At 46.4% G+C, this 16,116-nt stretch overlaps 1 protein-coding gene across 8 annotated transcripts in view; it reads right to left on the bottom strand.

Annotated features, from left to right (window-relative positions):
- The window catches only part of RAI14 (retinoic acid induced 14), a 151,068-nt gene that overhangs the window by 38,897 nt on the left and 96,055 nt on the right, over positions 1-16,116 (bottom strand). For 7 of the 8 annotated variants that reach the window (XM_060092785.1, XM_060092782.1, XM_060092786.1 and 4 more), the window contains exon 3: positions 15,148-15,278. In XM_060092785.1, coding sequence (XP_059948768.1) covers positions 15,148-15,278 — 131 coding nt within the window. Of the gene's footprint in view, positions 1-15,147; positions 15,279-16,116 lie in introns of those variants that run through there. The other variant, XM_060092789.1, reaches the window with a different exon arrangement.

The raw sequence follows: 16,116 nt of genomic DNA, 5'->3' as shown, positions 1-16,116 counted from the left end.
TGTGCTAACAGTACCATCATCACACCTGTTAAATGGGCTGTGAGGAATCAATGAGGTATATGTAAAAGCACTAGCAAAACGTGAAGCATGTAGTAAACATCCAAGAAAATACCACCAATTTTCAGAGCCTCATCAACACAAGACAAGGCACAGAGTCTGAGACATGTTGCTTAATAAAAGGATTTGTCTCAGTGTTCAGAAAAGACAGGTTAGCAGAAATTAGGTCAGAACCATCATTGCTTAAGAAATGAAGAAAGAAGGAAAGAAAGGAGGAAGAGGAAAGCAAGAAAGAGAGAGTTGTAGACAGTCACAGATGACCAAAGAAAAAGCCATCTGAGACCAGCCTTGTCTAATGCTGCTAACATTCCGGCGCCTTCCATAGAAGTGATAATCCCCAAAGCAGGGTTTGGCAGCAGCAAGTCATTAGCATTTAGCCTCTGAATGTGAACGAGAAGCAGAGCCAACTTTTAATAAGATACTCAAGTGGAAAGTTGGGTTCAGTTGGGTGGGAAAACATGATTAGTCACTGACAGAACCTGGGTTTGTAAATGACAGCGAGTAGGCTTCCCTTCCTCTGCAGTGACTGATAAATGCGGTCCCCTCAGGGCGGCAGTCCCCTCAAGGCAGCAGTCCCCGTGACTGGTGGGTGCTGGTCTGGACTGCAGATGGGCATCTGTGGGGTTACCTCAGGCTTAGGGAGCAGATGGTGCCCCAGGTCAGCACACCACTAATGAAGAGCATGGCTGGTGGCCTTTAATGGCCCGTGCCCTGGATAGCTGGTAAAACAACACACCTCTAGATAAAGACAGTTTGCAGATTGGGGTGAGGGGGGCAGGCAAAGTCGTAGGCTGATTAACAGGCCCCCCTCGCCCCCAAACAGAGACTGTTCTTGACAACGTTAATTCTAGGGCATTAGACCTAACCCAAGCATGGGATAATTTCGATATTTCTCTAGTTGTATATTTTTATAAATTGCTATAGCTAAATATATTAATTCACTCATATACTTACTATACTAGGGTATTTACGTGCCAGACACTGTTCTAAGCACTGAGAAACACATGGTGAATAAAAAAAAAAAGCCCTCATGGATCTAAGCTTTCAGTTGGAAGACTAAAGATAAACCAGTAGTTCTCAACTGGGGGTGATTTTTGCCCCACCCAGGGGACATTTGGCAACATCCAGAGGCATTTTTGATTATTCACAGGGTTGGGGGTGGGTAGCTTCTCCTGGTGTCTAACATGTAAAGACCAGAGATGCTGCTAAACATCCTACGATGTACAGGCCCCACAATAAACAATTATCTGACTAGTCTAAAATGTCAATAATATCAACATATCAAAATGTCAATAGTGCCCAGGTTGAGGATCTCTGTGATAAACCACTTAATACAAACGCATGATGCTACAATATAATTCTATTCAGACAAATTAAACAAAGACTGAAAAAACATCATAGCAGATCTCAATCTTTTTATTGAGATATATTTTACAGTACGTAAATTCACCATTTTAAAATGCACAATTCAGTTGTTTTTAGGATATTCACAAAGTTGTGCAACCAACATCACTATCTAATTCCAGAACATTTTCATCAGCTTAAAAAAAATCCTTGGGGCCTCCCTGGTGGCGCAGTGGTTGAGAGTCCGCCTGCCGATGCAGGGGATACGGGTTCGTGCCCCGGTCTGGGAGGATCCCATATGCCGCGGAGCGGCTGGGCCCGTGAGCCATGGCCGCTGGGCCTGCGCATCCGGAGCCTGTGCTCCGCAACGGGAGAGGCCACAACAGTGAGAGGCCCGCATACCGCAAAAAAAAAAGGAAAAAAAAAAAAAAATCCTTGTACCCATTAGTATTCACTCTCCATTCCCATGCCTACCCTTGGCCATCATTAATCTACTTTCTGTATCTATGGATTTGCCTATTCTGGACATGTCATCAAGATCGAATCATACAATATGTGGTCTTTTGTGCTTGGCTTCTTTCATTTGGCCTCTTTTCAAGGTTCATCCACGTTGTAGCATGTACCAGTACGTTATTCCTTCCATTGGGTGGATATATCACATTTTGTTTATCCATTCATTGGTTATGGACACTTGGGTTGTTTCTACTTTTTGGTTATTGCGAATAATGCTGCTAAAACATTTGTGTACAAGTGTTTGCATGGACACCTGTTTTCAATTCTAGTGGGTACAGACCTAGGAGTGGAATTGCTGAACCATATGGTAACCATGTTGACGTCTTTAAGGAAATGTTAGACTCTTTTCTAAAGCTGCTGCACTGTTTTACATCCCCATCAACGACATGAGGGCTCCAATCTGTCCACATCCTAGCCAGGACTTGTTACTGTCCGCCAAATTTTAAGTGATGAGAATTTTAATTACACCTAAATTTTCCACAGAAGAAACATTTAAGTCTTTCTTAATGAACGCTTTGAGGTGGTTATTTCAGCTAATTATCAGCTAAAATTTCCCCTTAGAGGAACAAAAGAGTGGATGCAAAACAAATTCAGAACATCCTTTGGCTTTGTCTCTGTAGGCTTTTATACCTAATTAAAGAGTGTGGCCTTTCCTCTTAAAGACAAGAAATGTCATTCAAGAGTCAATAGCAATATATTTCATGAGAGGTTCTATTGGCTTGTTTACCTCTTCATTTGGACAGGTCTCAGAATTCAGTGGAGGAGGGTGGGGTATAAAAACCTTTATCCACCCCTCTAACTCCAGGCCCAGTGACAAGGATACTCGTCACTGCCCAGGGATACAGCAGGGTGTCTGTCCAGATTCTAGTGCAGCCAGAGTGAGGGCACTTCAATAGCCTAAAAGTCTTGGATACTCACAGAGTGAACCACAGACCAGAAGCTGTTAGAAATGGAGGCTCTCAGACCCCACCCCCCATCACTGCCCCCAAAGCTGTGTTTTACAAGTTTCCCAGCTGATTCCAGTGCACATTACTGTTTGCAAAGCGCTGCTCTAAATGGAGAACGAGTTAAGAACCTCGCACCATCCTTTTTACCAAGGTACCTATTGTTTCAAACCGCTTCTGAAAACGTAATCCCCTTAAGCCTTGAAAGCAATCTTGTGGATGTGTCCCACAAAAAAGGAATCGATGCTGTTTTAAGTTTCATTATAATAGGCAATGTTTAGCTTTGCTTATAAAGCTCAGCTGGGCCCTTTCACAGAGGGGTAACTAAAAGGCAGAGTGGCCTGAAGATTTACATCATGATCCTTTGATGCCTCTGCTGCTTATTGATATTTGGAATTTCTCTGTTTTTGTCACTTGGAAAGTTCCCAAGGTTTCTGGGCTTCAGAGTTTTGCGGCTCCCGATCTCTCCCCCACCAACCACCCCCCTTCTTCTTCCTCCTCCCTCCCTCCCACTCCCAAGAGAAGACCAAGATGACCTTGAGAGCCCCAGGACAGCAGCTGGATGGCATCCTGATGGTGCAGAGGAAGAACCAGCAGAAACCCAGCGCGGAGGCCGGGATACCACGGCTGGGTGTGCTGCGTTGCTGTTGTGTCATCATGGCTGAGGTACCTAACTTCAGTTCCCTCACCTCTAAACCGTACTTGGGCAACTAAAAAACATCAGCATCAATAGTAATGGCAGCTTCTCTGTTGAAATACAATGCACTAGTTACGTTTTTAACTCATTACATCCCCCAACCAGCCTTGGGAGGGGTAATTATCATCATCCCCATTTTACAGAGGAGGAAACTGAGACACAGAGGAGTCCAGTCAGCTTGCCCGAAGTCCCAGAACCAGTAAGTAGGGGAGCCTGGATTTTTTTTTTTTTTTTTTTTTTTGCGGTACGCGGGCCTCTCATTGTTGTGGCCTCTCCCGTTGCGGAGCACAGGCTCCGGACGTGCAGGCTCAGCGGCCATGGTTCACGGGCCCAGCCGCTCCGCGGCATGTGGGATCCTCCCTGACCGGGGCATGAACCCGTGTCCCCTGCATCGGCAGGCGGACTCTCAACCACTGCGCCACCAGGGAAGCCCCGGGAGCCTGGATTTGACTCCAGCATTCTGCCTGCAGAGTTGGCCCTTCAACACCATGCTGAGAAACTGCACTATTTGTTAGATCACTCTGCAAATTGTGAAATACCACATAATATAACTTACTAGCTGTACGGCTCTTTCAGAAACAAAGTTTAAACTAAAAAAAACTAAGTATTTGGCCAAAAAGCAAACACAGGCTTCTCACTGGGGCTGCTTAGGGTCGCCAGTGGTCTCCAATGGAAAGGAGTGTAATCCAAGCGCTGCAGCAAACAGAGCCTGCGACAGAGCTTTTGTTTCCTACAAAACCACTCGGCAAGTTGTACAAGCCTTCAATGCCTCGGGACAAGGCCGGGATGTTTCTCAAGGCCCTTAACCCGAAGGGGATTTGAACTATTACTATTTAAAAGCCCGTGACTGATGGCTGGGAAAGTTCCTTCCATCTTTCAGAGCAACAACAAACACAGTTCTTCTGGTTTCTGATTGCCAGCTGAAGCACATACCTGGAGGAAACACAAACTCACAAGGCTACTTTCAGGAGACTTGTATTTTTTAGGCATATTCGTTCCCAGACAACTTCACGCAAACCAAACTCTTTCTTGCACCCTTTACAAGCACCCCAGCTCCCGATACCTAAAGAGCTGGCCAGCCGAGTGAGGTCGGGAACGCCACAGGCTGGCCACCACCAGCAACTCTCCAGTCCCGTCCACTGCCTCGGCAACCAATGTTTCACTCCCCAAGTCAGTCAAGCCACAAAGAAACGCCCATACACCAAACCCTACCAGCACGAGACACACCCAGAATCCCAGCGTGTTAGAAGGTTCCAGAAGGATAAACTGGCCCAACATCCTCACTTCACAGAGGAAGACACTGAGGCTCAGAGAGGTTGGAAATGTGCAGAAGATCAGGACTTGAGTCCCCTGCCCTGACTCTAAGAGCAGTTCCTCCCTGCGAAATCCACATCTTCCTTCTTTCCTTTTTTTTTTTTTTTTGCAGTACGCAGGCCTCTCACCGCTGTGGCCTCTCCTGTTGCGGAGCGCAGGCTCCGGACGCGCAGGCTCAGCAGCCATGGCTCACGGGCCCAGCCGCTCCGCGGCATGTGGGATCCTCCCGGACCGGGGCGTGAACCCATGTCCCCTGCATCGGCAGGCGGACTCTCAACCACTGCGCCACCAGGGAAGCCCCCTTCTTTCCTTTTAAAGCCCTTTATTTACAAGAGGGATCACCATGGTTAGTGAGACTCAGAAATACTTCATGGTAATAACCAACTTTTCATAATCCCTTGAGAGCTTCAGCATTTCCCAAATACCTATAATCGCCTATACTTTAGTTGCATGGCTTTTGTAAGACATCTTTCTGGAGGGGGAAAATGATATTAAATCATAGAAAAATGAACCAGAGAAATTAAGTATTTGGAATTAGGATTTAATCCAAAATCCTTCGTGTGGCTCACCAGGCTCTATATGAGGAGGTCCTGGCTCCCACTGTGATCTCACCTTCTAGCTCTTTCCCTGTTCGCTGAGGGCACATCAGGTACCCTCCCACCTCAGAGCATTCGCCTTGCTGTTCCCTCCACCAGGACAGCAGTTCTAGAAAAGAGCAGGCTTGGCACCTCATTCTAATTTGGGAATCTGCTTAAATGAAGGTGCCTGCTCAGAGAGGCCTTTCTTGCCAAGGTTTATTCAAAGTGGCCCCTGGCTGCTGCTTTTTCTTCAATGCACCTGATATTACAAAGAGGCATGTGGTTATTGTCTGAGTGCCCCGATAGACTATACCTTCCATACGTTCCATGAGGGCAGAGATTTTGTCTTGCCTATTGCAATTTTCCTAGCACAGAGAAGTGGTTTGGGGTGGGTGGGGGGAGAATGCAAGTCTTCAGTTTTGAATTTGCCTTTTCCATCTGAAGTTTCTATTTTGCATTTCCTTAAACCAAGGCACATCTATAAACTGGCATGACCATGTTTTCTTCAGGTTGTACGATAAGTTCTTTTCTTTTGCGGTATGTGGGCCTCTCACTGTTGTGGCCTCTCCCGCTGCGGAGCACAGGCTCCGGACGTGCAGGCTCAGCAGCCATGGCTCATGGGCCCAGCCGCTCCGCGGCATGTGGGACCTTCCCGGACCGGGGCACGGACCCGTGTCCCCTGCATTGGCAGGCGGACTCTCAACCACTGCGCCACCAGGGAAGCCCTTGTACTATAAGTTCTTAAGAGAGAGGCTGTGTCCTTTATGTCGTTATTACAAGCTTTATTTTGCTTCCCAACATCATGTCATATGGTGGTTTTCAAAGTGTGGCCCTTGGGCCAGCAGCATCAGTATCACTGGGAGCTTGTTAGAAATGCAGATTCTGAGGATCCTGCCCAGACACAGGGGAGGGGCCCAGCAATCTGTGTTTTAACAAGCCCCCTAGGTGATTCTCATACATGTCCCATTTTTAGGACCACTAGCATAGGAGGCAGAAGCATGAACTAAAAGTCAGTATTCTCTGGTTTTGGTCTCAATTCTGCCATCCCCAAGTATGGAACGATAAAGTCTCTCACGTTCACTGGCCTCAGTTTATTCATCTGGTCCACGTGACCACTGAAGCCTTCTTCAGTTCTAAAGTCTATGATTCCAACCCAGCCTACCAATTGTTTCCTGGCACTTACTTGCTGCAACATCTAAATTCTAATGAGGTCACTGAGCTCAAAAGAGGCTTAGCACACACCGAGTATTTCAGCGGGACAAACCTTAATCCTAAAAGACCTGGATTCCCATTTCAGATTATAATCCGAGGGTAAGGAAGGCATCACTGTCTAATAGCTTATAGTCAAAAACGCGTTGAAAAACGAATTCTGCTCTACTAGTAGGCATCAACCCTATGGGCCTAAGAGAAATCGCCTCTGGCAGAGAAGTAATAGGGCTGCCAGGCTTTCAGCTATTTCAAAGGCAGCTGCAACAGGGACTCTGATCACTGCCTCTATTAGGAACTGAGGTGGCAGACAGTTTGAGAAATGGAACACTGGTGGCCTTCTCCTGCTAAACGTTTCAGATAGATATAATAAATGGTGACTAGCATAAAAGAAATAAAGGCTGTAAAAATAGGATTACTGTCCTTTAAGTGCCCACGATGTGCTAATGGAATCAGCCGTGCTTCTGGGGACAGAGATCTCCTGGGGACAGGAGGAGGAGAGGCTGAGACGAAAGATCACATACTCAGAGCTAAGAAACCCCGTGACACTTAAGCTGAGAGTTAGCTCTTTTTCTTCGGGATTGTTTGGTTTCACAAATGCAGTAGGAAAACAGCACTTGGGCAGTATGAAATATCTTTAGGGCAAATGATTTGTCTCTTGTGCTCACGATAGACCCCCAGACTCTACCCAGAATGGGTGATTTGTACCAATTTCCAAACCTTTCTGACCCACACTTTCCTCTTCACAAATTACTCCAGGGTAATTGAGAGCATGAGATAAGAAATACCTGAGGGAAACTGACATGGTCTTTAAAATGGATGAAAGAAGCAACTATCTGTTGAATGAATGACACATGTGAAAGCCCCTAGCCCAGGGCTGGGCATTCAATATTAACACGATTAATAACAATTCCTTTCTTATTAATTGGATAAGATTGGGCTCTAACCCCGATAGTCCAATAATAGGGATAAGGTAAGTACATAGGTAACCGAGACTCATCAAATCCTAGGTGTTTTAAGAGACGCAGTGGTTGAGATCGAGCTCACCCCCTTTGGAATTTAGAAAAGGCTTCATGAAAGAGATGGCAAACTGGACCTCAAATGACCCAGCAGCATGGCGGGGCGGCGGCGGCAGCGTTTTGGAAGGCGTGAATTTCAGGGAAGCAGGAGTATTTCTAAAGGACAGGCACGTGTCGAGTGATTTCATGCGCCTCCACCCTTGAACTGTCTGGTGGCTGCCAGCGTGAGAACCTCCCGCCCCAGGTGCTCCCTCCTCTCGCGGGGTTAGGCTGAGTGGAGTTCACTGCGGGCTGCTGCTGCCGGCCACCCGCCCCTGCTCCGCCCTCTAACACAGCCGACTGGGGTTTCCCAGGCTCTCCTGACCTCCGCATGCGGGGGCAGGTCCGGGCAGGCGGAGGGCACGGAAGAGCCAGATTGCTGCAACCCCGGGCAACAATGAGCCAACTGAGTGTTTAAAATCCTTCCTTCTCAATATACTTAATCCTGCTTTGCAGTTTTAAAATGAAAAATCCTGTGATCCCCCCAATATTTTAATCAGTGCAGCTCTTAATCCCCAAACCTATTCTCATCAGTTTGCACCACTTCCCTGGTTACAAGTGTTCCCTCCAAAGCACAATTTTGCACCATGATCTGTTCAGCTTTAACCTACAACACCATTTCCCTTTAAAACTCTTGTGAATTAGTTTAACATAATTTACTTTATGCCAACATTTACCTTTCATTTTAATTTTATTCTGTGCACAAGCATTATATATACATATATGTATGTGTGTGTATGCTAGAAAAAATTCCACCTGGGCTCCGTGGGCCTTCCTCAGCCTACCTGTAACCTATCATGGGGAAAACCTGTTGAGAAGCCTTGGGCTAAGAAGCCTGGGGTCTCACTGTGGAGTGTCCAGCACTGTGGTTCTCAGTTTGGACTGACCATTCAAGTAACCTGGGTGCTTGAAACAACCCCACGCCCAGACTGCACCCCACACCAATTACATAGGTATCTTAGAGGGTGACACCCCACACAGCACTTTCAAAGCTGTCCAGGCGCTTCTAATGGGAGTTGAGAACCCCTGATCTAGTGTCAAGTGGGTCCCTGACCTTGAACTGCTATAACAACTCTGGAGGAAGGGAAGGAAACAGTGAGCACGGTGTTGTTTTTCCTTTTCAACTTGGGATGGCCTCCATCACACTGTTAGCAGCACCCACACCGTCCTCCACTTCCTCTGTCCCCACCCACACCCTCCCAATCCATTCTCTCAGGCCCACCTTGCATCACAGGCAGGGAGCATTCCTTCGCTACTCCTGTGCTTCACCACCTCTTCCCACCTTGAACCCCTTACAAGTTAGAATTTTATGATTCAGCACTTCATTATTCCCCAGTACATCCATTGGTCTTGTCTTCTCGGCCAGATGCTATGCATCTTATAGGCAAGGGCCATATTTTCTCCTTCTTTTGTACGTGCTTACGAAAGAGTTTGGAGCATTTTAGACAACAGAGTTTGGAACATTTTAGTACCTCCCAACTAGAAGCAAACATCTGGGCACATTTGCAAGACAGGAACAGACATTATGTCGCCTTCGAAAATCTACTTGACCAAAAGCAGAGCAGATATGCTATATAGAAATTACAGCGTTCAGTTCATCCCTCTGCCAAACACGAACAAGATTTATACAAGACACAGGGTGGTTTTGCCTGGAAGGTCATTTTGCTGGGAAGGAAGCTGCAATGACATAAAATATACAGCAGTTTTAGGTAAATGAATCTGGCAGCTATGTGGGAAGAACTGGAGGAAGGCGACCAGGTGGTATGACTTGATTTCCAAGACTGAACTGAGAAAACCCTGTCTCCATCCCTATTCTGAGAAAACAGGAAGAGTCAAAAGTACAACAAGCCACCCACCAGAGAAGCCCCTTCTTGTCCTGACTTGCAGAATTCAAGGACGACCTCCCCTATTTTACATGTAAGTTCCACAGAGTCATCTAAAAATACTAGCACAAGTTCTTGTTTTCAAAGCCAAAAAGATCAGGTTTCTGAAACGCGGGCTATGGGTACAGACAACATACACATATATATATTTATCTCTATACACACATGGCTGGGTGGTATTTCTTCAAATACTACAGTCCCAGCAGTGATTTTATTTAGTCTGGTTGTTCCTAAAACAAACACACATTAACTTTAATGAAATGCACATCCAAATGTAGGGGAAACCATCTTGAAACAATTAGACTGCTCTATGGTGAGAGGTCTTAGGGCAATGGCATCCTCCCGCTTCCTCACCTCCACGGCGGAAAGAGAACGGAGGGGTCGCAGGAAGCCAAGCCTGACTCTACAAACACAGTCTGCAGCCGTGGCTCTCTGCCCTGCTCTATTTTGTTCTCTTCTGACCCCAGACACCACCCTGCTTTCACTCTTCGCAAAGTGAATTCCAGTCATTCAACTGCTTTCCCCTTTTTTTTTTTTTTTAACCCCTCTTTGATCAGTTTTACAGGGAGAAAATTTTCAGACAAGGTTTCTTATCTCTCCCTAAAGGAAATAATTCCAGCAAGAACTGAAAAGTCTGAAGAATTACCAAACCACCCCTCTGGTTATTGACCTCGGGTTATGGAGGCTTCTGGAGAATGTCTGCCGAGATGGCTGCCTCATTCTTGGGACTTTCTGGGTCGTCTGGTTCTCTAGGTAGTGAAGGCTGAGTATTTCTCTACTGAAAGTTCACTGGAAGCTGGGAGAGGCAAGCGTCAAGTTGTGACATTCACCAGGATAGCTTTTTGCCTCTGGAAGCCCCAAGTTAACTCACCCCTAACAACTTTACCCGTAAGACAGTACCAGCAGAAGGAGGGTGTTTTCTCCATTAGAACCACGCTGAAAAGTTCACATCCACAAACACCAGCCAAATGCCTCTTCTATGCCTGGAACAGTGGGAGAGACCAACACAGACGCTAAAATCATTCGATCCCTGTCCTCAGGGAGCTTCTGTGTTGTAAGGAAGCGGTCCCCAACCTTTTTGGCAGCAGGGACCGGTCTCATGGAAGCCAATTTTTCCACGGGACAGGGTGTGGGGATGGTCAGGTGGTAACGCGAGCGACAGGCAGCAGCAGATGAAGCTTCGCCGGCTGGCCTGCCGCTCACCTCCTGCCGTGCGGCCGGTTCCCGCCAGGCCCACGGAGCGCTACTGGTCCTAGGCCCGGGGGTCCTCGGTTGGGGACCCCTGTTGTAAGGGATTCAAGTCGTTCAGAAAACACAGATCTTATTTAAGCTGTAGAGACTTTTCTATTGTTGTAACAACATCAAGTTCTAAAGCAAGATTCTCGTATTTCAAAGAGAAGAAGAATCCAAAAAAAAAAGGACTGAGAATATCAGGGAGGAAGGCATTCTGGACCAGAGAACCTGGGACAAACACCTGGATGGTCTTATAGGAGGGGAGGGCAGGGAGCAGACAGCGACACCTCCAGCAGAAGAAATGTGTGAGAAAACAGTTAGCTAAGTAAGGGCAGGGCCACTGGGAGGCCCTTGAAAGCCAAAATCAGGACTCTAGGCTGTTAGGCAATAGGAAAACATGGTGCATCACTGAGAAAGATGACAAAACGGGTTATCACAAAAGCTAGCTAGAAAATAGGCCTCTAAATTAATTCTGGTATGGAGGTGTATATAAATCAAAGGGTAAACCCTAATGAGCAGGCAGAGAATGAGGCCAAGTCCTGCCAAGGACCTAACTTTAGGTGTGTGATTTAGTCTTACCCTTCGGAGACAAATGCAATACCTTCCATACACGTCCACCGACGAATGCTGGCCCTGCGAGCTCCGCAGGGCTGGTGAAGCCAAGACCTCTGGCAGGAGGGACACACTGCATCGGCCCGCCGTGAATTTAGAACTGCTCCTAGGAGGTTCCCAGTTCACCTGCTACCAAACCAAATGCCCGTGGGAAAGAACAGGAGCAAGAACTGCAAAGTCTCCACAGCTTGAGGGAGACACACGTACACTCGGGCAGGAATGCACAGATTGGACTAACCCAAATCCAGAAGTGCAGACTTCCAAGGTGAGAAGGCTGAAGCCAAGGGAACAACACTGCTTGGGGCTCACAACAGAATGCTTGGCTGTGCATGATGACGAGGTACAAAAGGGACAGGAGAGATGGTTTCCAACACCGCAGCACACCCCTCCTTCTCAATACTAGGGCCATTAGATGTGAATGAAAATATGAAGCCAGATAGATTTAATTCCATGGTGCCTTTGAAAATTAAATTCTCATAGTTATCAGTTAATAACTTTAATCGTCAAAAGGAATAGCCCAAGTAGAAAAGTTAAATGTTAGCAGATGATGACTTATGGAAAATCTTGCAAAAAAAATTAATTACCTCCTCTCTTCCTTTTCCATAGAGTTCCTCTAGTTTTCTACCTAAGTGTCACTGAAGGGAAAGACGGTGGCTTGTAAGTGCAAAGGTAGAGATGTTAGAACTGGTTCTAGGGTTAATTCAGGGAGAGATGTATCATGTGGGCCTTAGCTTTATCATCTTCCAAATGGAGGTGGTGATTTTTTATAACTGCTGTGTGCATTTCTACAGTTGAAAAAAATAGAATAAACTACTGATTCATGCTACAATAAGGATGAAACTTGAAAACATTACGCTAAGTGAAAGAAGCCAGAGACAAAGGGCCCCATATGTATAGTATGATTCCGTTTATGTGAAATATCCAGAATAGGCAAGTTCATAAAGACAGAAAGCGGATTAGTGGTTGCCAGGGAGAGCGGGAGGGGAAGTTGAGGACTGTCACTGTTTAATGGGTATGGGTTTCCTTCTGGGGTGATGAAAAATTTCTGGAACTAGATGATGATGGTTGTACAACATTATGAAGGTACTTAATGTCCCTGAACTGTATACTTTAAAATGGTTAAAATGGTAAATTTTATGATGTGTATATTTTACAATTAAAAAAGAGAGAGAATAGAAAATAACTGTCTGGCCATCTATCCTATACATAATAAATGTCTTATTAACAAAAGACACAAATGGATCAAGGTGATCACAATTGTGGTGAAACTACTAATCTAAATTTTTTATCTTCTTTTAGTGAGTACTGTCTTGGACAAAACTACCATGAACAGTTCCCCCCACTTTCTCTCAGATGGCTACAAAGTTCATCTTATGCAGACACCGGCAGAGCCAGACTGGGAGGAGGACAGGAGCCAGGGAAGCTGTAGAGAGGTACAAAGGGTGATGGGAAAGCACTATGCCTACAGCCAAAAGCCTCAGGACAGGCTTAGGAGTGTGGCCTCTGCCACTGTAGCTCAGAGAGCACGGACTCCAAATGTAGCATCACAGGAAAAGGTTAACTGACTCATCCAACAAATATTTATTGACTATCTACTACAAACCCAGCGGCTGGCTAGATGATATAATTGTAGCAGTGAACTACAAGGTCACAGTCCCTTCTAGCAAGGAAATTACAACCTAGAGTGCAAGAGAGATAAGAACTAAAAGTTACATAAGGCCGAGGAGGCAACTGATGCAACAAAATATTAGCCAACACCCAAAGCCCACCTACTACTGGGCATCCTAACGAGTCAGAGCTCACGGGGATATGGCCCTGTCCCCACACCTGAGACAGGCCAAGGAGGAAGTCAAACTGTGCTGTGAGGTGGAGCTCAACCTGGGGTGACGGGCACAGAGGACAAGCCCAGCTCCTAGAGAACCAGACTCCAACCTGCGTGAGAATGCGTCCCTCTTCTCTTTGTGTACCAGCTAGCCTGCTCTCTACACAAAGCTCAGCCTGCCCTTAAGCTCTCTCGAGGCTCCCAAAACAACAGGGTCGGTGTCTACACTACGAGATCCACTGGGTGCTGGGAAGAGGATTAACTGGCGAAGTATGCTAAAATGTGACAGTTTTCTCCTGACAATTTGCCAGTCATGCCTGATACTTATCCTTCAATCTAGAGTCAATCTAGTTTAGTTTCCAGACAATGGTTCTCTCTGGTTGAACCTACATGGGATTCATTAGAAAATATTGATTCCTGGGCCTCTCCCTAGACCAAATGACTCAGAATGTCTGGGGTGGGCATGGCATCAACATGTTTTAAAAGCACCCAGGAGAGTCTAATGCAGGAGCTTCCAGGTTTGAGAACCACTCATCTAGGCCAAGAAAGGAAGGGAGCTGGCTTTATCAAGTGTCTACTGTGGGCTGGGCACTGTGCAGCTCTTTACATATGGTGTCCATGGCTGTAGGTGCCCCTTCCTCAACGTCTTGGAAGTGTTCTGGGCACGAGCATTATGGCCCCTAGGAGAGGCACTCAACCTTGGGAGGGACAGGAGATCAGGAATAGACACCCCAGTTTCCTTATCCCTCGGGTGGGATAACTCTGAGGCACGCTTTAAGCCTGGAGTAAGCAAACTAGTTAATATGTCAGGCTTTGTGGGCCATACAGTCCTTGTCTTACCACTCAAATCTGCCTTTGTGGTACAGAAGCAGCCCCAGACAATGCTGAATGAATGGGTGTGGCTGCATTCTAATAAAACTTGATTTACAAAGACAGTGGGCCACACCCGGCTCTAAATCTAAACAGATTCCCAGAGGTCCTTAGTGGGAATGAGTCTCAGCTGCCCAGAGCAGTATCTTGTCAATAACATGCTATAGAGGCTTCATTCCCTTACTGTGCACTTCCTGGGATCACGGGCTATAAAAACTACTTACAATCAAATCCTCACCTCACAGCCTGCTTCTGGGGGCACCCAACCAAAGTCAGTATCTTGTTTTATTCTTATAACTGCCCTAGCGGTTGAATACTGTCATCTCCACTGTACAATGAAGAAATTGAAACTCAAGGACTACACAACTCCTAAGTGATAAGAGTCCAGATTAGAAGTCTAAAGATCTCTCTACAGTACGACCAGAGTAAGGATGGATACAAACAAACAAACAAACAAGCAAACACACACACACACACACACACACACATACACACACACACACACACACAAATACTTAAATATATAGTTTTAATTATGGTGGACAAAAGTACCACATATGGCAAATCATAAAGCAAAATTCATACAAAATTACAGATCTATGTGAAGGAAGGGGTTTTATAAGAAATAATACTATAAATAATAAGATTTAAGGGTTGTGAAAAAATTGCTTTCTCTTTTACGCTGTTTCTAATCTGGGGCAGAACTCTTTTCCCACCTATCAGTTAACTGGCTGCAAGCCTGGTGCTATGTCTTCTCTGGCAAAATCTCCGGTCATACCTGGGAGCAAATGTAGCCATTCAAGGTAAAGCCCAAATATGTAATTTGGAGCTTGAAGAGAAAGGAACTGGATTAAAATAGCCTCTTATACATTTTAACATGCGGGGTGCGCTAGGGGCAGTGATTTCACGAAGTCCCCATAGATGCACCGGCAAAGTTCCCGCAGGGAGCCCGGGAATTGCAGGGAGCAGGTTGAGAACCCAGAGGCGGCCGTCAGAAGCCAATCTCTTTAGCTTACGCGGTCTTGCCCTCGCTGTCATGTTTGGTGGCGCTGGCCCCTTTCTTGCCCAGCAGCGAGGCCACCTTCTCTGCGTCTCCATTCTCCACGGCCTGCAGCAGCCGGTCATCATTCTTGTTCCACTCGTTGGTCTGTGGAGCAAAAGAGAGACGCAGACCCAGTGAGCAATAGCGGCCACGGCCATGCAGCCGGCGGGACCTTGGTCCTCCCCACGCCCCAAGCCTCCCATCGCTCAAATCAGAACCTGCCCCCAAATGCACGACTTTAAAAATACCTTTCCCTTCACCATGGAGACACCCAAAAAGACCGGTTTCCCAAAAGAAAACATCCACAATTCGATGAAAGAGCGGCCAGTCACCAAACTCTGAAAGAAAAGCCACTTCTTTCAACTGAAATGGGGAAGATGAAGCAACTGAAAAAGACCAAGAGGCCAGTTTACACATTAGCTTATTTCCAGCTAAACTTGACAGCGGGCGCCGCAGAACACTGACCTTGGACCTGGTCAGCAGCTCACTGGGCTCCTGATGTTACAGGACCAACCGGCCACCAGCCCAAGGTTACCTGAGGATTTACACATGCGATCCTCCCTCTGCTTTTGTTGTTGCTCCTTCTGGTCTGTTGACTGGACTTGGAATTTTTGAGTTGTTGGCTGATTTTAAGTAGTTGTCTAGGCCTCCGACTCAACAGAGTATCACCAGAAACAAAACTTCCTCCTGAGCAAGCTATTACACGTCAAAAAGCTCTGAGCAAAGTGTCCGCCACCATGGACCCTCAGCCCCAAGAGAATAATTCTGCAAACCACAGTAACAATAAAGCTTTCAGCTGCACAAAAACTAGTTTCTACTCTTGGAAGGGAAAGAAGATAATATAAGAGCAAAAAGAGCCTTGAGTACTAAGAATTGTCCACCATGAAAAGGCAGCAGTGAGCCACTGAAGATTTCAGAGCAGAGGAGAGAATACATTCGGTGA

This window comes from Mesoplodon densirostris, chromosome 3 (assembly GCF_025265405.1).
Source record: "Mesoplodon densirostris isolate mMesDen1 chromosome 3, mMesDen1 primary haplotype, whole genome shotgun sequence".
In the NCBI taxonomy this organism is placed as follows: Eukaryota; Metazoa; Chordata; class Mammalia; order Artiodactyla; family Ziphiidae; genus Mesoplodon; species Mesoplodon densirostris.
The sequence above is the reverse complement of the archived record's forward strand: the minus strand, read 5'-3'. Positions and strand labels throughout refer to the sequence as shown.